Genomic DNA, 23,352 nt, shown 5'->3' with positions numbered 1-23,352 from the left:
TTATTTTGAAGTCAAATCACTGCATAATTGTTTTTTATATGCGTCTTGGTTATGATGATTATTATGTGATAATGTGTTATAATAACATCTCGTCTCTTGGACAGAATCCTCGTTCTCATTCAAAGGAATCAGGCAGTAAACTGCACATCACTTGGAACAATCCAAAAGAGCTGGAAGTTTACATCTCCAAACTGCAGTCTGCCACAGAGAAACTCTCCACCGAGAACAGGAAGCTACGCAAATGGCACACGGATTTCACAGACAAGGTTGGAGCTGAGCCTTAAGCTTTTACCAATTCCTGTTACGGACTGTATGAATTTGTGGACTTAACCCACAATTGGCTTCATGTTCATCCTTGTGTGTGTTCTCAAGGTGGTGACTTTGATGAATGTCGACTTGCTGAGACATCAACAACGATGGAAAGAAGGCCTCCAGGAGCTCCGCACTGGCTTTGCCACTCTGGAGGCTCAGGTAATGATTGTTTGTGCACATGTGTCTGTGTTACAATAAAATCACTGTGCTTGATTGAGGCTCAAAGATTTAGGATTTTTCTATCTTGAAATTCAGGGCTTTAGGTCTGATGACATGCAGGCATGGCGGCAGCACTGGAATCATCAGCTATACAAGGCCCTTGAACACCAGTATCAGACCGGATTGGAAGCTCTCAACAAGAACCTACCTGAAATCCACATTGACCTTACGTTCAAGTGAATGCAACTTTTATCGTTATCCACAATTCCTTGTTTGAGTTTCCCAAAATGCATTCTCTTTGTCCTTTCTCTGAACAGACAGGGCCGGTTGCAGTTCCAACCGCCATTTGAGGAGGTTCGGGCGCGCTATTACAGGGAGATGAAGAGGTTCATCGCAATCCCGAACCAGTTCAAAGGTGTCAGCGCACCGGGCGATCCGGTTATCTTTGGGGCTATGATTGACAGGAATGCGTTTGGGTTCCTCACCATCTTCAACAAGGCAGAGGACCTCTTCAGCCGCTTGCAGGCTATTCAACACAAGTACAAGGTGCCAGAATAACATTACATTGATGATGATGGTGACAGTGAGTAACATTCTGAACTCAACTTTATTTTATTTTATATTGTGTGTGTCTTTTTTATTCTTTTTCTTAGGAGTGGGTGGTACTGGGCCAGGTAGATTTGGAGAAGTTAGTGGAGAAGCATCTAACCTCTGTGCAGGATTGGGAGAGGAATTTCAAGGCCCTGAAAGCCAGAGGAAAAGAATCAGAACGTCTGCCTAGGTACATATTACTGAAAACAACAAGAATGGCCTTGAAACACTTTGGATACTTAATCAACTGCTAAATTATTTAAATCTTATTATGCATATCTTTAACCCTCGTGAGGAAAAATGGTTCAGAAAATGGATGTATGGATGGATATTATATATATATATATATATATAAAAAAATAAAATATTCACACACACATTCACACCTATGGACAATTAGAATCTTCAGTTAACGTTACATTCGGATGAGGAGGGGTTATATCGGAAACCATAGTTTCTGGGGAAAAAAAGCTCACACAAGCACGAGCAGAACATGAACTCTACACAGGAAGGCTTGAACCAAGACACACGGTGCCTCTTGACTGAGGCAAATGAGCTAACTAACTTCCCAGTGCTATTTGCAACTTAGCAAAGAAAATATGATAAAAACAGAGTTCGGGTCATTAAACATTCAAGCAATGGATATAGATAGGTAGAATGCACAAGGGCCCTATCAATCAACAATGGAAAATTATTTCATTTTTAGAACTATTGAAACCAATGTCTTTTCTTAATGCATGTCACGTCTTTTATTTTTCAGCCAGGAGAAGGTTGACTGCGTCACAGTCAACTGTGAGCCGCTTAAAGCTGCCATTGATGGGCTGATCCAGAAGCTCTTTGACCTGCTGCTAATGTCTCTTCGCAAGTCCATACAAGGTGGAGTGCACAATAAATATACCGTAATTTTCGGATTATAAATCGCTCCGGCGTATAAATCGCATCAGCCATAAAATGCCCAAAAAAGTGAAAAAAAACATATATAAGTCGCTCCGGAGTATAAAGCGCATTTTGGGCGGCGTGGACTTCTAGCCACGGAAGTGGAAGAGAGCTCCATAGAATAGGACCGGGCGTGCGTAAAAGCCATGACCGATCCCTATCCACCGTCCCCGGACAGCCACCCGGCCGAGCGCCGGCCCCCGACTTCAATCCACAGAGGTGAAAGAGAGCGCCATAGAATAGGACCGGGCGTGCGTAAAAGCCATAATAGTTTTTCAAACCTTGTGTGTCACTCCAAATCCTTAAATCCTTCAAACTCTTCGTCCGCCGTGTCACTTAGAAACAAAGCCGCTAATGATGCCGGTAGTACGTGGGGTCCTTCGTCATCTTCGTCATCCCGTGATCAATCTTTGTCCTTTATGTAAACAACCGCCGGGCCACGCCGCGTCGCGCTGCTGACGTCACTTGAAATTCAAATTACAGTAATCCCTTGCTACATCGCGGTTCGTTTATCACTGTTTCACTTTTTTGGGGGGGGAAAATAAAAAAAAAAAAAACACATATAAGTCGCTCCTTATTAGAAGTCGCCCCCCCCACCCAAACTATGAAAAAAAACGAGACTTATAGTCCAGAAATTACGGTACTGTTTATTTCTTTACAAACAAGACAATAAGTGTTTCTCTTTAGTCTTTTTGTCTGTTATTTTCTGATAATTTTATGCCTGATTCTTTGTTGTTTGATTGCACCCAGTTTGCTCACTTTGTATTGGCTCAATTTCAGGTCACACACAAGCCATAGACATTTTTGTGTCAGAGTCTATGGAGACTTTGTCCACACGACCAGAAAATATTGAAGCCATTAGTGCTGCCAGTGGAAAATATACCAAGATTGTGGCCCACAAACCTGAGGTAAGAAATAAATATTTGTTTTCTTGTTTGCCATTTCTGATACGCTTCTGCAGTTGCGTCACAAGAAAATGATAAAAAGAAGAAAAACACTTATGACAAAGTTGAAGTCACTTGTGCATTTCTCCCCAAAATTGTATGGCCACTATCTACCATTGGAGTGACTCCTTTCTGGCACAGAAAATGACTTTGCTATCATTTTATCATCATCAGAAGCTGCGTCTGTATAGATTGTTTAATGTAGTTGTGATGAAGTTACGTTTTATTACTTTAAATATAAAATATTTGAAAATAGAACCAAAATTAGAAAAATATGTCCGTGTTTGTAGCATAAAAAAACAGTCCTTGTATTTGAGGTCTTCATGGAGCGGTGAAGGTCATACATCTAAATGTTTGGGTTCGAATAGATCCTGCCTCAGTTCAAGTCGGCAGAGGAGAAGAATCGTTTGCTGCGAGCGGTATCCGGGGCGGGGCTGGACTCCCTCTCCTCCCTGAGGGCCAAATGGGACAAACTGGAGCTTGTCATGGAGAGCCACCAGCTCATGATAAAAGATCAGGTATATCAACAGAGCATCATGTTTGGCGTTCTTGATGGGACACATTTTCTGTAACAGCATTTACTTGCTTGTAGTACTTATTTATTCCTTTATCTCGCAAGCACCATACCTCCTTCACTGTATTTCCCGGTGTCTGACTTTTTTCGATATCGCTCATGCTCTTCTCGTTTTGTAGGTGGAGGTGATGCGAAGTCACACCACAGATCGTATCAATGCCTATAGGGCAGATCTGGAGAGGTTCAAGGCCCGCTGGGACCAGCTGAAGCCCAAAGAGGAGATGCTTGAGTCTGGTGATCATGAAACCCTGCTAGCCAGTCTTCAAATAATCAGAGATAAGCAGCAAGAGTTCCAGGAGTTAGAATTAGTGCGCAGTAAACTCATGTAAATACTTTACTATATATTTTATATCAAGCATATCAAAATTCCATTTCTGGTGCTGCTGCTTCACCGTACTTCTCCTCTCTCGAGTGAGGACTGTGTCTACTTTGACTTGGAGGTTTCAACTTTCCCTCTGGCTGAAGAGACAAAACAAGACATGGAGGTGTATAGCCAGATGTGGGGTCTGTATGAGGAGTGGCACCAAGGCTTTACAGAAAAGGCTGAGGAGGACTGGATCTCATTCAGGTAGAATAACAAACAGAGCCAAAACAAATCCTGGATGGCATTATTGTTGTTTCTTAAAATAGTTTTCTTTGCGTGAACATTTTTTTTACAGGAGTAAGACCTACCTGTTTGAGGAATTTCTATTTACATGGCATGATAAACTCAGGAAGCTGGAACAACCTACTGCCATTTCTGTTAAACTGCAAGAAGAAGTGGATAAATATAAGGTACACACTACAGTTAAATAATTGTTTTGCTTACCTTATCAGTTGACCTCTTATGTGTGTAATGAGTTTGTTGTTTGGCTAATGAATACCTTTTCCATCTGTGTGTTCAGAGCATTGTTCCAGTGCTGAAGTATGTGCGTGGGGAACACCTTTCTCAAGACCACTGGTTGGACATGTTCCGCTTACTCGGTCTTCCAAGGGGGATGACTTTAGAAAGACTCACCTTTAATGACCTTCTTGGAGTGGCAGATAACATTATTGCAAAGGCCATGGAGGTTAAGGTACACTGGATATAAAAAAAGCCTACACAATACGGTTCAAATGCCAGTTATTCGTGACATGGAAAAATGAGACAAAGATAAATCATTTCACAACTTTTTGACCATTAATGTGACCTATAACTCAGTTAAAAAAAGGAATCTTTTCAGGAGGGAAAGTAGAGATGAACTGAGATAGAGTGGCTGAGCACCTTTTTATAAGTGGGGATGTCCATGTTCAAAATTACCCAATTAGGTTCAAACTTAAGCTCAATGGGGGCCAGCACACACATGGCACCATTTAACCCCCAAATAAATTTGAACTATTCTTGTATTCTGGTATGGTTTTTCCAACATTTGTTGCTTTCTAGCGGACGTTTTGTACAATAATTGCTATATGAAACTGTTCATCATTCCCTCCACCTTGACTAAGGTCAAATTAATGGCAGCAATGCTTTTGAAAGATTTATGTAGGTCACATTTTTTTAATATCACAAAACCTTCATTTGAACAGGGTGTATAAACCGCTGCACACACACAACCGCACTCTAAAACAGCGAGGCAGTTATCCGTCCATTTGCCTCCCTAAGTAATATCCTTTTATTACCCTCCTTAATGCGGTAAGTGATGAGAAACTAGAGAGCGTAATGCAGGAAAATTAAACATATTTGATTCAGCACATTTACTCTTTATAAATTCATAACCACTTAAGTTTGTTGGAGCACAGGTCCGTTTGGATTGAGATTTCTAGAAATATTTTTTGTCATTGGAACACTACAGTTCACTCTGTCTTGTTTCATGTGTTTGTAGGACCTGAACAGTCGTGCACAGGCAGAGGTGACAATCAGAGAAGCACTGAGAGAGTTGGATTTGTGGGGAGCAGCAGCTACCTTTAACCTCACAGAGTACAGTGGCAGCTGCGGGCATACTTTAAACATCATCAAAGACTGGAAGGATATAGTCAGCCAGGTAGAAGCATACACACACTGAACCAAATGTGCTCTCACATGGAATCCTGAGTACAGTATTGAGCTTGGTGAGGGGTACACATATGAATTTATATTGTGGCCTCCTCCAGCATGGTACAATTAGAACTGAGGAAAATGCAACTTCTATGAGACCATAAATATAAATCGACCAAACGAAAGAGAAAGTGCGGCAGTTAAATAAGCACACGATCCTAAAGCACTGTGCCAACTAGCTCGCCGTTCTTAAGCCACAATGGGTCTATGACCAACGTTATGTTGCAGACCAATCAGTTGAGCATCATTGCCCTACAACTGTGCATTGCAAATTGCTAGACTGAAAAAGTCTGTGCCTTCAGCTGTGTGACTCTGAGTGTAATGCATTGTAAACTACTATTTATCCTGAATATTGAGCAGGCATCCTGTTGAAGCACCATTGAAATGATTTCAGACAAGAGACAAAATTATTCAGGCCGTTTTAGCAATAATCATTTTAAGTTACACTATATGATTGGATAACCTTTTTAATATCCCATGAGATAAGCTGTATTGTTCTACTTCATTTTAGATTTGCTGTTACCCCTATTTGAGGAATCAGTTTGTGAGACTGCAGTTATTGAGATTCATCCCATGTTTTCAGATATCATTTACAGGCCAATAGAATTTGGAGTCTTAAATGTATCGAGTAGTGACTAACTGCCAGAAAGCAGACACATAAATCCTCAGCTTCACTTTTGTTTAAACTGGCAAACTCATTTTACCTCATGATTTACACTTCACCTTCTGTCCCCAAACAAAGCATGATCAATTCCATCTTGTCATCTGCTCTGTACGTTATGAGTCAGATACACTCAACCTTTGCCTCTCCGAAAATGGGTTGTACTCACATAAACTAATGTAGAATCTGATAAACTCACCGTACGCACTGAGTCTGCCAAACACACAGATCATTTTCTTCTGGGAGGAGTATTTACAAAACTCAGACCATTGATTTAGTGTATTTGAAATTTTGTCTTAAATGCATCTGCAAACAGCACACATGTGCATAACCATGAGGCAGACATGCAGTCAAATTGTTTTACACACAGTAAAATAAAAAAATATTAGCATTTCTTCTGTAATAGTTCCACCAGCTCATTTACATATGTGTCATTTCGTCTCGATGAATTTGCATTAATCCTAAAATCAGTCCAGCAGACACTAGGAGATGAAATCTTCACAGTTGAGCCAATGTTGGCTTTTTGCCACTTTGTGTCCATCTAGGTAGGAGATAACCGCTGTTTGCTGCAGTCTCTGAAAGACTCTCCCTACTACCGCAACTTCCAGGACAAGGTCAGATGGAAGTGTGGATTGAGCTCCTTTGAATAAACAGTAACAATTAAGACAAAAGAAAAAGAGTAACATAACTATGTGATGTTTATTCCGATGTATCTTCAGGTCAGCTTGTGGGAGGTACGTCTATCAGATTTGGACGAATACCTTCTTAGTCTCAATGCCATCCAGAGAAGATGGGTTTATCTGGAGCCTATTTTTGGACGCGGAGCATTACCCCGAGAGGAGGCCCGCTTCAAACGAGTTGATGAGGACTTCAGGTAACTGGAATGTAAATCTGACTTTTGTGACAAGATGGTGGACCGTCTCATCCTTAGTCCTCCTGAATCTGAGTACTTCAAGTAATTCAGGGTAGTTTACAGGGTTTGAGTTGAGTTACTCAACTTACCCTCAACCGCGTCAAACACATTTGGGGTGTGCACTTGTATGTTTTCTTTCATTTTCACATTCTATACGTGGGATGGCCAAAACTCTCAATATTTGCATCCTTACTATGTCAGGATATGCAATTATTCACTATAAACATGAACTCACAGAAATCTGCCACCCATGTACCACTCAGGGCAATCATGTCAGATATCCAGAGGGACAACAGAGTCATTTCTCTGAGCTCAAGGGCCGGCATCAGAAACTCCCTGGTGACCATAATGGACCAACTGCAGCGCTGCCAAAAATCACTCAATGAGTTTCTGGAGGTACATGCATACCAAAAGCACCATCACAAGATGTCAATCCCTTCATGTATCACAACTTCAAAAAAATCTGTCTCTTAGGAAAAGCGCTCGGCCTTCCCAAGGTTTTATTTTATAGGAGATGATGATCTTTTAGAGATTCTTGGTCAGGCTACCAACCCAACGGTTATCCAGTCACACCTCAAGAAACTCTTTGCAGGTCACAAGCCTTTAATCTATACACATTTAGTGGACACACACCGTTAAAACATGAAACTTTGTGGCTTGAACAGGGAACCTAATTAATGTACTTCCTGAACAGGTATCCATAGTGTTGTGTTTGATGATCAGTGCCAGCACATTGTGGCCATGTGTTCCTTGGACGGCGAGATGGTGCCTCTCAAAAATACTGTTCAAATCTCCAACCTTGTAGAGGTAAATAACACGGGAAGTGTGACATATAGACTATAGAAAAAATAGTTTAGTGTTTTTAATTTCAATACAGACACGGTCTGTTACCCATTGTTTCAAAATCTGTGTTGTATAGGTGTGGTTAAATGAACTTTCGAAAGAAATGAAGGGGACTTTGAGGGAAATGCTGTATGAATGTGTCACTGCAGGGAAAAAGGGGGCTGTCGACCCCTCACGTTATCCGTCACAAGTACGTATACGTACATCATTTTTCATACGGTTTATGACTTAAGACTGCTTCTCTTTTAATCTCTTTGTTCGCCTTTCCATAAAAAGCCTGTAAAGTCAACAATGTAATTTTTGGGTATAGATTTTGTGTCTTGCAGAGCAAATTCAGTTTACTGAAGATGTCGAGCGAGCACTCAAGGAACATAGTCTCCAACAGCTAGAGTTGGAGCTCAGTGCCAAGCTGGAACACTACACCACAGTTGACACCAGCTCTGAGGACCAGACAAATACAGGTTGGCCTACTGGAGTTATTGACTCTTCTTTTTTTTTTTTAATAGAGCACTCTATAAACAACTACTACAGCTTTTTCTACTCATGTCACAACACAGAAATTTGTCTTTTTTACCTGTACAGATTGAAATCATTTTATAGACATTGCTTGGTGGGTTGGTAGCTACGATCCTTAATTTATCCTGTGTTTCTGTTGATCATACAATCTTAAGTACGACATTGCAACCATATTACAGCAAGCAAATGAGCAGCAGGCAAATCATTATTATTTCAGGTCAGAAGCAATAGTCGAAAAGCGTATAACTGGCAATAATAATTATTTAAACAAAACAACAAGCAAGGGAAATTGAAATGGTAATTGTAAAGCGTAAATCATTTATTGTAAGGGGAATTCTCTGCAAGTTATTGTGATGGAACACTGTTAACCGAGTTTAAAGCAGCGTTTTGTATTCCAAAACACCTGCTCTAACCACTGTTTTTTTGAACAGTCCATTTGTATTTCCTACAAACACACAACTTAACCACTTGCATTTAGTAATATGGTTTACGTGCAGTGGGAGCTAATCGTTTATGTAAGGAGCAAATTAATGTATTGAACAGCTGTAAAATTAGCACCAACTTTCTGTCCAAACAACATTGTAAACAAATGCAATATATTCTATTTCCGTCAGTCTTAAAAAGACTGAACTAATTTAATTGCTCAGTTTATTAACAGTATTTTGTTGGATTGTAAATGAGAAGGTGGCAAGTAGCTATGAAGATTGTTTACTTTGCATATATCACATTTCACCCATGCATTGGTCCATATAATAATGTCCCTGCACAGACACTGGCATTCTGCAGTTGAAGTTGAAGGCCTTGATTCTGGACATAATCCACAACATCAGTGTGGTGAAGCATCTGAAGCAAGCTGGAGTCAGCGACCGTGAGGCCTGGGCTTGGCAGAAGCAACTTCGTTTCTACATGGGACCTGATAAAAGCTGTTACATTAATATGGTGGATGCACAGTTCAGCTACACCTATGAGTACCAGGTGGGTACTGCAACTCCTATTTTTTTGGTCTTTTGCAACAATCCACCTCCTGCACAGATTCAAGAAAAGGCTTCGCTTTGAGCATGACCTTGTGATAATTATTGAGAAGGACATCTGCAAGAAACCTTTCCATAACATTGGCACACACTTAAGTCCAATAACGTGTGTCACCAATAATTAGTCTGAAAAATATGACAGGATCTTAATGGGAAGATGAAGCTGGTGCTGGACATTTAATTCACAAATGCCTGTGTGTGAGAACATTGACTCAGGTTGAAGTCATTTGTCAGACATCAAATTTGTGGGTATAGAATATTCTATGCCTCATCTCATACCATTCAATAGACTCACAGTCTTCTACTAACCCTGCCCTCATTTGATTCAAGATCAAAATGTAACCCTAACTCCGCATTCTATATATAGCCGACTTACAAGATTCTCAGATGTTAATTAAAAATAAAAACTATTTTGGAGCCAAATGTAATCTGTGCTTTCACATTTCTAGGTCTCACCACAAAATTTAATTGAAATAAAAAATTCTATAGAAAACAACAGAGATGAAAACATTATATAATATATTAAAATTTAATTGAAAACTATCTATATAGTTTTAAACACTCAACAAGCCATAGTAAGATAAACTAATGTAAACTTTCACTCAAAGCATTGCATGATGGGGCAAAATTATCCCTTAACATGCACTTTTTGTATCTGGCACTCTTGGCTTCTGTTCAATCAAAAGTGTATAACATCAAGTTTATTGTTTGATCTTGTTTAAAAATATATGCATTTGGAAATATATGTTTTATTTAGACAGTGATGTGCCTACCTGTATTCATCCATACCGTCAGGCATTGATTAGAGAACGCATAATAACATATATATACATTTTTCTAACACATACTCATCATCTCAGTTTACAGCATCTATAGTAAGGTGTCTTTGGGATTTTGCTAAATGAAATAAAGCACAATTTGGGGAACTTTTGAGATGCATATTTCATAATGTCCAAGGAATATACTACCATTTGGGGGAGCTGTTTAATTAACAATGGGTGAAGGTGAAAGCACATTGTGTTCGGACATGAAAAGACATTAAAAGCATCTGTCATTTGTTTTACTGGTCAGTCAGTTCTTTTGAGACAACATGTCTCTTCATCACCCACCTTCTTTTTCTCTGTTCACATCGTATCATTATACTGTCATCTTCATGAGGTTTTGTTTTTCTCTCAATTCCCTCTCCATTTCCCCCCTCTCTCTTTGTTGTGTTGCAGGGAAATGCGGCAAAGCTGGTTCACACTCCACTGACTGATAAATGCTACTTGACTCTGACTCAGGCCATGAAGATGGGGCTTGGGGGGAACCCCTACGGGCCAGCTGGAACAGGCAAGACCGAGTCAGTCAAAGCCCTGGGTGGGTTGTTTGGGCGCCAGGTTTTGGTGTTCAATTGTGATGAGGTAAACATTTGGTCCATATATTAGTATATACGAGAAAGACATGAGTAATTTGTGATAGATGTCTGTTATTCGCCAAGGTAAACATCTTTGGAAAACTTCAAGGATATCTTCAAGGATTGATGTATTGTCTATAGATGAATAGATTATGTTTGTCTTTAATCTTTGTCTTGTCACAATATCAATATTTAGAAATATGTGACTTCAAAAGGAAGAGCAAATGAAAGTCTCATTTCCCGTGTTGTCTTTTTACCCAGGGTATTGATGTAAAATCAATGGGACGCATTTTTGTGGGCTTGGTGAAGTGTGGCGCATGGGGCTGCTTTGACGAGTTCAATCGTTTGGAGGAGGCAGTGCTATCTGCAGTTTCTATGCAGATTCAAGCCATTCAAGACTCCCTGAAACATCACAAGCGCACATGCGAACTGATGGGGAGGGAGGTCAGTGAATAAGAACCGATGCAATGCCATTTAGTACAGATGCCAAGTTTTTGTCTCAATGTTCTTTGAGGATTCTATCCTTCATTTCAGTGGCTATTTATACATGTACTGTACCTATCAACTACAACATTTATTAATCTACAAAATAAATTAAACAACCAAGGAATGTATATGTATGTGTGTACTGTACATCATGTATGTATTTTATTTTTTATCTAAGGTTGAATTGGATCCAAACTCTGGAGTGTTCATCACGCTGAATCCAGCAGGAAAAGGTTACGGAGGCAGACAGAAACTTCCAGACAACCTTAAGCAATTATTCAGGCCCGTGGCCATGAGCCGGCCTGACAATGAACTTATTGCTGAAGTCATTTTGTACTCTGAGGGCTTCAAAAACGGAGAAATACTGGGGCGCAAACTGGTTGCCATCTTTAACCTGGCCAGGTAGGTTGTGTTTTAAAAGCCTTGGAAGAGCAATGACTTCCATTGCAGTGTATTGATTATGTGGAAAAGTTATCTTCACACTTGGACCACCAGCCCTGCAGTCAATTGAGAACGATTAGGCAAGCTTCTTTTCTTTTTGTGTCTAGGGAGCTTTTGACCCCGCAACAGCACTACGACTGGGGTTTGCGTGCTTTGAAGACAGTGCTGAAGGCCTGTGGTAGTTTGCTGCAGCAACAGAGGAAGAGTCATGACAAGGACAAAAGTGAGACCCTCTAGGAATACTTTTCATATTTTTAGCATTGCAAAACATTTGTTCTAAAACTAGCAGGGCCACCTATCTGGTGACCTCGAGCCATAATTATTATTGCAACAAAAGCGTCAATATCAAGCAGCTAAAACCATTCGGGCTTGACCGATATGGATATTTTATGCTGCTGCCAGATCTGATTAGTCAATTAGAAAAATAGAATGAACCAAACTACAGGTAGAACTTTAAATCATTATTACTTTGTCCAAAAATACCTTTCTCACATTATCGAAATGTCAATTAATTATTTGTTAATTAATGGGTTCTTGCACAACACAGAGGAGCCAAATTTACTTCTTTGAAAAGCAATACATTACTTTAATGAGCCACATTTGGGGCTGTGCAACTTTTTTATAACCTTAGGCTATAATTTGTCTTTGCTACTGTGTACTGTTTCTAACTTTTGTTTGTGCCACTTTCATCCTCTCTCATTCTCTGTCTTCTTCCTCTCACTCCTTCTATGTCTCTCTCCCTCTTAAGTCTCAATTCCATGTGGTCTACCACCCACCCTTTATCTGCTCTACACACTCATCTTCACATGTGCCCGCGTGTGCGCACACACACACACTCACACACACACACACACACACAAATTGGCAATGGGTCCCAAGGTTCTTTGGTGTTTGGCTCAATGTGTAGTCGACTACTATTTTCTAGTGTGCTCTGAATAAAACACACTTGGGTAGGAAATGTTTGCAACTTGCATTGAGTTAATGCAATCTCTGAAAACATGTCAGTCTCTTAAACAACAAGAACAGCAAGTCGAATTTTTAAATGGCATGGTGAATTGTTTTTTGTACTTTTCTTATTTTTAATGCTCGCCCCAGAAATGTATTTATTTTACAGTTTAATTCAAATGATGGTGTTTTTATTTGTTTCTCTTCTATTGTATGTATGCAGTTCAAGAGATCAATCTGGTGGTCCAGGCATTGCGACTTAACACCTTGTCCAAGTTGACATTTGCTGATGGCTCACGATTTGATGCCTTGCTCAGAGACGTCTTCTCTGGGGTCAGTTTCACTGATGTTGAGGACCTGATCCTTACTGAGGCCCTGGAACAGGTCTACAAAGAAAATCGATTAGAGCCCATACCCGCTCAGGTGTGTGTGTGTGTCCTTCCGTGCAAACACTCTTCCTCATACCCTTTTGAAAACTCCTGCAAACTATCACCTTGGTTACCAGATAATGATTTTCGTGTGTGTTTGTGTGCATAGCTCAAGAAGGTATTGGAGCTGAATGAGCAGTTGAGACAACGCATGGGTGTCGTAATCGTAGGGCCAAGTGGAGCGGGCAAGTCTACTCTGTGGAGGATGCTTCGGGCTGCTCTTAATAAGACAGGCAGAGTGGTGAGTGATTAATACTCTTCTTACTTACTTTTAAACCCACCAGCTCCATCCCTTTATTGACTTACCTTGCTCTGGATAGCCAATGGACACATTTGTGTATTTTGTTATGTTGTAGGTAAAGCTGTACACAATGAACCCTAAGGCAATGCCCAAACAGCAGCTTCTGGGACATATTGACATGGACACCAGAGAGTGGGCTGATGGCGTTCTGACTCATAGTGCGAGAAATGTGGTTAAAGAATTGCAGGGTGAGACACGTGGTTGGTCGTGCACTGCATTTGTTTTCATTTTATGTTTATTCACATTTAATTTCAATTTCCTCTCAGATGTAAGCTCCTGGATTGTGTGTGATGGTGACATTGATCCAGAATGGATTGAGAGTTTGAACTCTGTGCTCGATGATAATCGACTTTTAACAATGCCAAGTGGAGAACGTATCCAGTTCGGACCAAATGTCAATTTCCTGTTTGAGACTCACGACCTCAGCTGTGCCTCCCCAGCCACAATATCTCGCATGGGCATGATCTTTCTAAGGTCGGCATTGTTGAACAATGTGTGTTTATTTGCAATTTATTCCATTATTTCCCTTGTTCCAACATCCCCTTTCATTTTTAAGTGATGAGGACATCGATGTAGGCGCCTTGCTGAAATCGTGGTTGTGGAATCAGCCCGAGCAGTGTCGCTCTAATTTAGAAAACTGGCTAGGAGATTACTTCCAACGAAGTCTCGACTGGGTCCTCAAACAGGTAACTTTTGCCCTCCTTCTGCAGTCAGTATTCACCTGACGTATCATTGGGGACACCTCCACAATCAAATGACTTCCAGGCCCTTGTGAATGTAAGCACCTCTCAATATTTTGGATTACGGTTCCACACCATTATAAACTACAACTGCAATAATGAGCATATTGCGACATTCACCTCTCAGGTCAAAAGGGAACATTATCAACGGTACCTAATGAGTGTCAGTCCAGATCTTGATGTTAATGCAAATTTAATAATTGAATGTCAATTTGCTTTTGATGCCTAACGGTGTAATCAGGTGACCATCAATAGTTTAAAATTGCACTGTGTGGAATTAAATTTTTGGTGAGCGTTTTAAACCAATTACACAAATTATCAGTCGCCATTTTAATTGAGTTCCAATTATATTCAAATGTGTGGATTGGGCCTGTAAAAAACTAATATGTATAATAAATCAGAAGAACAAGTGAACTGACACAACAATTTACTTGATGGCTGAGGGACTAAAATAAAATGCACAAACAAACCTGTTTATATTACCTTTCAAAATTAATTTCTTATCGAAATGATTGCTCAATTATTATTATTTTTAATTATGTGATAATGTAAATAGTTATTTGAGTGTGTACCTATTTATAGTCCCTTGTATGACTCTTTTAGCATGCTATTAGCTGTAAAATGCTATATACATTCAGGAAGTTATATTGAAAGCACTTTAATTTCATCTGGAAAAGAAATATGCACACTAATGGGGTAAACTGTTCTTTTTCTCTTTTCCCCTCCTTAAGAATGACTTTGTGGTGGAGACCAGCCTCGTGGGCACTGTACTCAACGGTCTGTCACACCTTAGTGCTGTGACAATGCGTGGTCAGTTCATCATTGGTCTTCTCAGAGGCTTGGGAGGAAACCTCAACCTCAAAACAAGACAAGAGTTTGCCAAAGGGGTGAGCACTTATAAGTTTTGCAGATTCTGAGAAGCCAATTATATTTTTATACAAGTACACTGGCAATGGTATTTAGATATAGTGCTTGCATTTACAATCTATCTAAAAATTGAGGATGCATAAACATGTCTGCTGCCATATTTGTCTTTTTTTTTTTAGTTGCTGAGCTGGGCCAATGAAACCCCACCAAACATCAGAAAGCCACTCGATACCTACTATGACCCGGACAGCGGCCATCTTGCAGCTTATACATTGCAGCGGCCTGACAATCTCAGGCTAGAGCAGCTCTCTCATTCAAATTCACTGCCTGTTATTGAGACTCCAGACATACAGAGGGCACTTCACTGCTTCTCCCCCTGGCTCACTGCTCAACACAGACAACCCTTCATGGTGGTGGGACCAGAGGGCTGCGGGAAGGGGTAACTACACACGGACGTGGAAAATCCATCGACTGAACAAAGTCAGATTTTCAAATACTAAATAAACAAGTCTTAATTTATTTTTCTTAACATCTAGAATGCTCCTGCGCTTTGCCTTCTCTCGGCTACGTTCCACCCAAGTGGCGGTGGTCCACTGCAGTGCCCAGACTTCATCTCGCCACGTCCTTCAAAAGCTCAGTCAGACCTGCTTGTTGCTCAGCGCCAACACCGGTCGAGTCTTCAGACCCAAGGACTGTGAGAACTTGATTCTCTACCTAAAAGACATCAATTTACCCAAACCCGACAAGTGGGGAACAAGCAACCTCACAGCTTTCCTGCAACAGGTAGAACATTTGCATGAAGAATAAGTCCAACTAAATATAAAAAATGAACAAACTATTTGAAATGTACTCACTTTAAATCAGTAATATGTACGTATTACCCTTGAAACTGTGAACTATCGAAGCAATACGTGACATTTATTTAAATGAAATGGTTAAAGGGGTGGTAAATTATTTAGAAGGCAAATGTTTTTATCACACATCAGCAGTTGGACTGCTGAAGGCAATAACAGTAATTCACTGTGATTGAAAAAATCCCCAAGAAACAAAGTTTTTTTTAACAAGTTATTGAATGACAAACAAACAGCATCTTTATTGTATGCATACATATATTCATATGAACTGTTTTATTAATTGGTTTGCTCTTTAAAATGTCATTAATCATTAATGACAATTTCCAGTAAATGACTGTTTTATACCACTCTTCCCTCTGCAGGTGTTGACATATAAAGGGTTCTATGATGAAAATCTGGAATGGGTCAGCCTGGAGAACATTCAGGTGGTGGCCTCAATGTCAACAAGTGGTGCTGTTGGGAGCCATTTGCTAACGTCTCGCTTTTCATCGATAGTTCGCATCTGCACCATAGAGTAAGTGCAGCGGTGATTGCACCTTCTTTGTTATTATTTTCCCACCATCAACCTCCTCACTATAAACTGCGCTATTCCTGTTTACCACTCTCCATTCCTGTCTACTCTCTGTCTCCATCTGCTTTGGTGCCTCAGCTATCCAGACCGGGAGCAGCTGCAGACTATCTACTCAGCGTACCTGCAGCCAATTCTCCAACACAGCTTGGGTAGCCAAGCATCCTGGGCCAGCACAGGCAAAACACACCAGCTGGCTGGTTCACTGGTGCAACTCTATGAACAGGTACTGAATTGGATTGGACATTCATGTCAGCATCTATATTTGTGGCCCGACTATTTCTCCAATTACTGAAAGCATGATCTCTAATGAGTACAAACTGAATTATAGGTTTACATCATTTAAAATAGTGAAAAAAAGACAATGAATAATTGCACTTAAACCTCATTTGCTGATGTTCGATAGCAGGAAAATAATTGTGGGTTCTTTTATATAACTACCTCCCTTACCTCTCTCTTGTGTTATGTTAGCAAAATGTAATCATAAAGGTTAGCTAGTGGTGTGCATATCTCCTCAAAAGACAATTCGATACGATTCCCGATACATGGGGTACGATATGATTCTAGGTTGTAACAAGTAAAAATGTACCAATTCAATTTGTTTGGACTTAGTGGGATTACGATTCAATATCGTACGGGGACACAAGGTTGTATCTTTTGTCGTGTTTATTAATATGCAACAATATGTAAAAGTGCTTCACAGACCAAACTATCAAATGCCATTAAATTCAAAGAGACATTAAATTATTAGCAACATCAAATCGATTTAGATCAGGTCTCCATCCTACTGCACGATGTTAATATCCAAAACTGCAACTGTGTTTGATTCCTGATAGGTGAAAGCCAAGTTTACAGTGGATGACCATAGTCACTACCTTTTTACCCCGTGTGTCCTGACAGAATGGGTTCTCAGCTTATTACGATATGACCTCACTGCAGGTAACATAATTAATCCATTCTCATTATTACTTTTATTTTTATATATATATTTATACAAATAAATAAATATATATATATATATATATATATATATATATATATATTTATTATTATTTTTTTGGGTTTGTTTTTTGGTTTCCCAAGCTCAATCAGATGTGACCGACAGTGTGCTGGTGGTGGTAGCACACGAGGCAAGAAGGCTTTTCAGAGACCGGCTTGTTTCTTCCAGAGATCTTAATACCTTTGATAACATCCTCTCCTCCATCATCCGCGGGGACTGGAGCTCTGATGCTCTTGAAAACATGACTGGTAAGGAATCTCTTTCTGTCATTCTTGTTCCTAATTTCTTACTTAAAACACACAATTTTATGCTCAGACGGGAAAGATCCCTCTAAAAAAATGGACTCTTGAGGAATTAAAAGAAAAATGTATCCCTTCTGACACTCGTATGCTTCTACGCATACATTCATTCTTTTTTATTAATTATTTACCCTTTACATTTGTCTACTGAGTTTTACTGAGTTTTTTTTCCCCCATGCGCAGATGGTTTTTATGTAACGTGGGGAGTCTCTGAGGGGGTTTTAATGACTCCAGGCCAGTCTCTGCCTCCTCATGGTAAACAACTGGGACGTCTGCATTCTTCTGACCTCAAGCAAGTCATTCAGAAGGTATACAACAATATGTTGGATTGTTTGCTGTGATTTCAAAGTAAACGTTTACAGCAGCTTTCTGCTGTATGCGCTTTGAACTCACCTGTAAAATCATGCCCTTACATTTTTTTTCATTTCAAAACATTTTACTTACTGTTGAACATGTAATATTTTGAGAGTTATTGACTCTCATTTTACTGAGTATTGTTTCTTTTTTTTCATCTGAGTTTTTTTTATTGTGTCTGTCAGTGTATGTGTTGGAACATGATAGTGACTGTGCACCTTTTCCCCATGTTTGTTTTCTCTTTAGGGTCTAGCGCTGTACAGTCGTGATAACAGAGAGCTGGACCTCCTCCTTTTCTGGGAAGTGTGTGATTTTGTGTCCAGGCTCGATCGCGTGCTGAGCCGGCCAGGTGGCTCTCTGCTCCTGGCTGGTCGGAGTGGCGTCGGACGGCACACAGCCACATTCCTGGTGTCGCACATGCATGGGTACTCTCTGTTTACGCCAAAGATCTCTCGTGGTTATGCTCTGAAGCATTTTAAGAATGATCTCAAGACGGTAAGTGTTGTTTACATTCGAGATTTTGTCATTCTAGTTACTGTGTCGTGTACTGCAAAATTTGTGTCCACTCTTTGAGCTTCACACATTAATATGTGTCCAGGTGATGCAGTTGGCTGGACTAGATGGGCAGCAGGTTGTCTTCCTGTTGGAGGACTATCAGTTTGTCCATTCTGCCTTCCTAGAGATGGTCAACAGCCTGCTCTCTTCTGGTATGTCATTTCATAATAAATGACCCAAGGTGGACAAGTTTTCAAAATTTTGAATTTCAATTTTAAGGTGAGGTTCCTGGATTATACACCCCAGAAGAACTGGAGCCTCTTCTCTCTTCCCTCAAAGATTCGGCTTCCCAGGATGGATTTACTGGACCTCTATACAACTACTTCTCCTTCAGTTAGTATGCTGCATTTTTCCGTCATTATTTTGGACTCCCTGTGTGGCAAATGTTATCATCTTTTCTCTCTACTGCGTATATACAGTATATCCCTCTTGTTAGACTATCCGGCAGTTTTTTCTGTCGTTGTTCTCCACCACTCGTTTTCCCTTATAGAGCAATGTACTATTGAAATGCTGCAGGGTGACTAAGGTTGAATCAGTAGCCGGATAATTTATTCCATAGCTTAATGTTAAAGTCAAACCACTAAAAAGCCTCCTGACAGCTCATTATTCAGGTCTGCCAGATGATTATATTTATAAGGACAATATTACGAGCATCAAGAAACACATACCCTACATATTGTCACTTGTGATCTCAATTTTGTGAGGAAATGCTTTTATGGTAATATTATATTCTTCTGCTCATCTTTCTGTGTCGCATCTCCTTCAGGAATTCAGCAGAATCTTCACATTGTGCTAATCATGGACTGTTCAAACCCCAACTTCACCATCAGCTGTGAGAGTAATCCAGCTTTTTACCGCAAGTGTTCTGTTCAGTGGATGGAAGGATGGTCTGAAAGTAGTATGAAGAAGGTCAGAAGCTTTTGGGTATTTTTTAAGAACATTTCTAAATATGTTGAATAAATATTATTTATTCATAAGCAATTAGTATTATGCATTGAGTGCATGGGTTTGCATAAAATTGTGTTTTGTCAGATTCCGGAGCTGTTACTTGCAAAGGCAAACAGTGAGGATGAGAAGAATGAAGGTGACAAGAAATCAAGGAAAGGTAGGAATACCTTTTAATTTTTCCTTTTGGTTCCATTTTACATACAGCAACAAATCTTGAAACATTGGAGGAATCACTGACTCCAATGAAGAATAAAAAAAAAGTAGGGCTGTTTGTTGGTCTTCAGAAAGCATTGGATACCATCAGTCCTTATTTATTGATCAGCAAATGAGAACACTATTGGATTTAGGGATATAACATTTAATGGGCGCAGTGGTTACATAAAGAAAAGGCAGAAGTTTATATAGTTGAGTTAGTTCAGTGCTTCTCAATTATTTTCTGTTACGCCCCCCCCTAGCAAGAAGAAAACTATTCGCGCCCCCCACTCCCCGCCGTGACTATCCTAACTTGTCTTGTAAGTCGTAAAATGTTGCACTGTTGCAAACGTGACAGAAGTAACAATGAGAGCGCCACTGCCGCCTACTGTAGTAGATGCGCAATTACACTTTATTCTAGTACTGCCAAAAAAAAAGCCTGTTCCCCAGGGTCACACACGCCCCCCCAGGTATAGCACCGCGCCCCCCAAGGGGGGCGTGCCCCACTATTTGAGAAGCACTGAGTTAGTTCAACTTCAGTTGCTTGCAAATTGTGGGGTGCGTGCGTACCCAAGGGGTCAGTAATGAGACCAAACTTGTTCATTCTGTATACAATTTTGCTAATACGTTAACATACCCGAGAGCTAGCCGTAGAGAATATGTAGTGGTGAATGCTTTGTGCTCATACACGACTGTACATATATATTTAATGTTTTTACTATTCCATCAGTGCATGAATCAGAATGTTGTCAGTTTGTTCTTTCCTCTATTGTTACGTTATGATGTGTTATAACATGTGGTCAGAATCTGGACAGGAAGATGTGAGCCGTTTGTTCCTGATGGTCCATGAGTCATGTCGAGAACATGGTGCTACACCCAGCCAGTATATGGCTTTTCTACACCTTTACAATGCAATTTATAGCAGGAAGCAGATGCAGCTCACAACGAGACAACAGCATCTGCAGGTAATGAATGCGATGTAGCTGTAAACTTGTTTAGCTTTACAGTCACAAGAAAAGTGTTACTTGTTTTCTCTTGCTACTATTTATGTGAGACGAGTTAATATGAAAAGTAGAAATGACCTTGACTTTTGTTTGCAGGCTGGTGTGTCTAAACTTAATGAAGCCAAGGCACTGGTTGATGAGTTGAAGAGGCGGGCTGCAGAGCAGAGTGCGCTGCTGAAGACTAAACAGCAGGAGGCCGATTCTGCCCTGCAGGAAATCACCACATCCATGCAGGTAAATGATTTGATTGGATTGGTATTGTCATTTGAAAATTGTTTGCCGACTGTCAGGCAGGATGGGTGTCTTGGGGGAACATGTCTTTCATGGTCCTTTATGAGTTGTAATGCGACTTCTCCTTTGCATATTTCTTGCATTTCCCAGCGGTGTTACTTATTCCCAGCTGTGAAGTACATGGTCACTGAGCTAAAATGCACTTTTATTTGTTTCATTCCATCTGTTATACTCTCTCTGTAGATATCCAGAATTCTGAATAGGATTATTTTTTTTGACTAATGACAATTAAGGAAGACTGAATGAGCAACCGTCAGTAGTTTGATCCCGGTTGGCTGGTAGCAGATCAAAATAGTTGGTGAAAGGGATCAATTACTAGAACCATTTTTAAGGCCGATCATTATTTTCTTTTTACAAAGGTTTAACCAAGGTGGAAAATTTAATTAAGCATGGCCTTGTGCAAGGATTTTCTTTCGGTTGAGAACAGAAAAGGAGGCTTTCAAATCAGCTGGGTAGGAAGACAGTGTAATCATTGAACAGGTTATACTGGACAAGGGTGGATTCCCGTTTCCGACAGTTTCCATGTCATTTTCCTTTGTCCGACATTTAAAAGTGTAACATTTGTTATATAGAAATCATTTAAATTTCAGTGTGTGGAAGGCCTGTCACAACAAATTGCCTTCTTAATCTACCAAAAATAATTGTTGGCCCTCCAGAATGCAAGTGACCAGAAGGCAGAGATGGAAAAGCTTCAAGCTAGGATGGCTCAAGAAGTGTCCAAGATAGAAGAGCGGAAAGGCAACATTGAAGATGAGCTGAAGGAAGTAAAGGTAGGCTGTCTGGTTGATTTGTCAAGAGCTAACCTCCACAATAGCTTGGGCACATTCACATACATTAATTTTATTTCTTTCCTTTAAGCCTTTGGTAGATGAGGCGAAGCAAGCAGTGGGAAACATCAAGCCTGAAGCTCTGTCTGAGATCCGCTCTCTCCGCATGCCACCTGATGTCATCAGGGACATCCTGGAGGGGGTCCTGAGACTGATGGGTACCTTCGACACCTCCTGGGTCAGCATGAAGAGGTGAGCTAAGGTAGCAAGAGCAAAAGTTTTAAAGATGCACACAGGGATGACGCTAGAAATAAAATGACAGATTCAACTTTTGGGACTAATTAAACTAATGATGATGGTACATCTCTTGAAAAATAAAACAGCTGCCTCAGGCTCCAGGGGTGAACATGGTCTGCAACTGTCATAAGATATAATAATAATAATGATAATATTTAAAAAAAAAAATCAATTATAAAAAAATGCAGAAGTCAGAGTCAAAGATGTATTAGCAAACCACCTCTTACCATTGTACCGTATTTTCCGGACTATGTCGCTCCGGAGTATAAATTGCACCAGCCATAAAATGCATAATAAAGAAGAAAAATATATGAATAAGTCGCACCGGAGTATAAGTTGCCTTTTTGGGGTAGATTTATTTGATAAAATCCAACACCAAGAGCAGACATGTCATCTTGAAAGGCAATTTAAAATAAAAATAGAATAGGCAACAACAGGCTGAAGGTACGGAATGCTAACGTTACATAAACTCATAAACAAGGAACTGAGAACATGCCTGCGGTAACATATTAAGATTTATTCAAATAACTGTAGCATAAATAACATGCTAACAAGTTTATCCACCCATCCGCGTCACTCCAAATCATTAAATCCAATGAAATCTTCATCCTTGGTGTCACTTTTAAGCAACTCCGCTAATTCTGGAAGTAGAAGATGCAGCGCTTCCTCTTCTGCGCGGCTTACGTCAGCCTCATCGTCAGTTGTAGTTCCAATTGTTCCACAGGCCTAGAGTGTCCTCTTGCAGTTTTGTGTGAAATGATGTATTGTGTTAATAATTTCACACATAAGTTGCTCCTGAGTATAAGTCACACCCCCGGCCAAACTATGAAAAAAAACAATGACTTATAGTCCAGAAAATACGGTAGCTGCAAGTGATATTCTGTGATATTCTTTATATAAGGTTCTTGTAACCATCTGTTTTTTTCAATATCTCCCCATCCTAATCTTTAGCTTCCTAGCTAAGCGAGGTGTCAGGGAGGACATAGTCACATTCGAGGCCAGGAACATCACCCCAGAGATTCGCCAGAGTGTGGAAGAACTACTTCACAGGAATAAAGCTTCCTTTGACCCCAGGGTCAGTTTGCCCCC

The 23,352-nt window shown here is 40.2% G+C and overlaps 1 protein-coding gene across 3 annotated transcripts in view; it reads left to right on the top strand.

Annotated features, from left to right (window-relative positions):
- Positions 1 to 23,352, top strand: part of dync2h1 (dynein cytoplasmic 2 heavy chain 1) — a 59,362-nt gene that overhangs the window by 7,848 nt on the left and 28,162 nt on the right. For all 3 annotated transcript variants that reach the window (XM_061281073.1, XM_061281072.1, XM_061281071.1), the window contains exons 15-62: positions 105 to 266; positions 373 to 471; positions 568 to 707; positions 789 to 1,017; positions 1,125 to 1,252; positions 1,823 to 1,938; positions 2,779 to 2,906; positions 3,311 to 3,460; positions 3,636 to 3,841; positions 3,929 to 4,084; positions 4,176 to 4,290; positions 4,401 to 4,571; positions 5,358 to 5,516; positions 6,776 to 6,844; positions 6,950 to 7,104; positions 7,407 to 7,539; positions 7,618 to 7,735; positions 7,838 to 7,950; positions 8,063 to 8,176; positions 8,297 to 8,447; positions 9,272 to 9,477; positions 10,751 to 10,933; positions 11,188 to 11,370; positions 11,591 to 11,814; positions 11,961 to 12,076; positions 13,022 to 13,221; positions 13,336 to 13,467; positions 13,583 to 13,715; positions 13,794 to 14,001; positions 14,084 to 14,213; positions 14,999 to 15,154; positions 15,314 to 15,573; positions 15,671 to 15,917; positions 16,351 to 16,502; positions 16,638 to 16,782; positions 17,393 to 17,495; positions 17,640 to 17,804; positions 18,039 to 18,163; positions 18,456 to 18,704; positions 18,808 to 18,916; positions 18,984 to 19,097; positions 19,531 to 19,673; positions 19,797 to 19,869; positions 20,709 to 20,869; positions 21,005 to 21,142; positions 21,856 to 21,969; positions 22,058 to 22,218; positions 23,215 to 23,338. In XM_061281073.1, the coding sequence (XP_061137057.1) occupies positions 105 to 266; positions 373 to 471; positions 568 to 707; positions 789 to 1,017; positions 1,125 to 1,252; positions 1,823 to 1,938; positions 2,779 to 2,906; positions 3,311 to 3,460; positions 3,636 to 3,841; positions 3,929 to 4,084; positions 4,176 to 4,290; positions 4,401 to 4,571; positions 5,358 to 5,516; positions 6,776 to 6,844; positions 6,950 to 7,104; positions 7,407 to 7,539; positions 7,618 to 7,735; positions 7,838 to 7,950; positions 8,063 to 8,176; positions 8,297 to 8,447; positions 9,272 to 9,477; positions 10,751 to 10,933; positions 11,188 to 11,370; positions 11,591 to 11,814; positions 11,961 to 12,076; positions 13,022 to 13,221; positions 13,336 to 13,467; positions 13,583 to 13,715; positions 13,794 to 14,001; positions 14,084 to 14,213; positions 14,999 to 15,154; positions 15,314 to 15,573; positions 15,671 to 15,917; positions 16,351 to 16,502; positions 16,638 to 16,782; positions 17,393 to 17,495; positions 17,640 to 17,804; positions 18,039 to 18,163; positions 18,456 to 18,704; positions 18,808 to 18,916; positions 18,984 to 19,097; positions 19,531 to 19,673; positions 19,797 to 19,869; positions 20,709 to 20,869; positions 21,005 to 21,142; positions 21,856 to 21,969; positions 22,058 to 22,218; positions 23,215 to 23,338 (7,266 nt within the window). The remainder of the gene's footprint in view (positions 1 to 104; positions 267 to 372; positions 472 to 567; positions 708 to 788; positions 1,018 to 1,124; positions 1,253 to 1,822; positions 1,939 to 2,778; positions 2,907 to 3,310; positions 3,461 to 3,635; positions 3,842 to 3,928; positions 4,085 to 4,175; positions 4,291 to 4,400; positions 4,572 to 5,357; positions 5,517 to 6,775; positions 6,845 to 6,949; positions 7,105 to 7,406; positions 7,540 to 7,617; positions 7,736 to 7,837; positions 7,951 to 8,062; positions 8,177 to 8,296; positions 8,448 to 9,271; positions 9,478 to 10,750; positions 10,934 to 11,187; positions 11,371 to 11,590; positions 11,815 to 11,960; positions 12,077 to 13,021; positions 13,222 to 13,335; positions 13,468 to 13,582; positions 13,716 to 13,793; positions 14,002 to 14,083; positions 14,214 to 14,998; positions 15,155 to 15,313; positions 15,574 to 15,670; positions 15,918 to 16,350; positions 16,503 to 16,637; positions 16,783 to 17,392; positions 17,496 to 17,639; positions 17,805 to 18,038; positions 18,164 to 18,455; positions 18,705 to 18,807; positions 18,917 to 18,983; positions 19,098 to 19,530; positions 19,674 to 19,796; positions 19,870 to 20,708; positions 20,870 to 21,004; positions 21,143 to 21,855; positions 21,970 to 22,057; positions 22,219 to 23,214; positions 23,339 to 23,352) is intronic.

This window comes from Syngnathus typhle, linkage group LG6 (assembly GCF_033458585.1).
Source record: "Syngnathus typhle isolate RoL2023-S1 ecotype Sweden linkage group LG6, RoL_Styp_1.0, whole genome shotgun sequence".
NCBI lineage: Eukaryota > Metazoa > Chordata > Actinopteri > Syngnathiformes > Syngnathidae > Syngnathus > Syngnathus typhle.
Note: the sequence above shows the minus strand (reverse complement) of the source record. Positions and strands in the feature narration are given on the sequence as shown.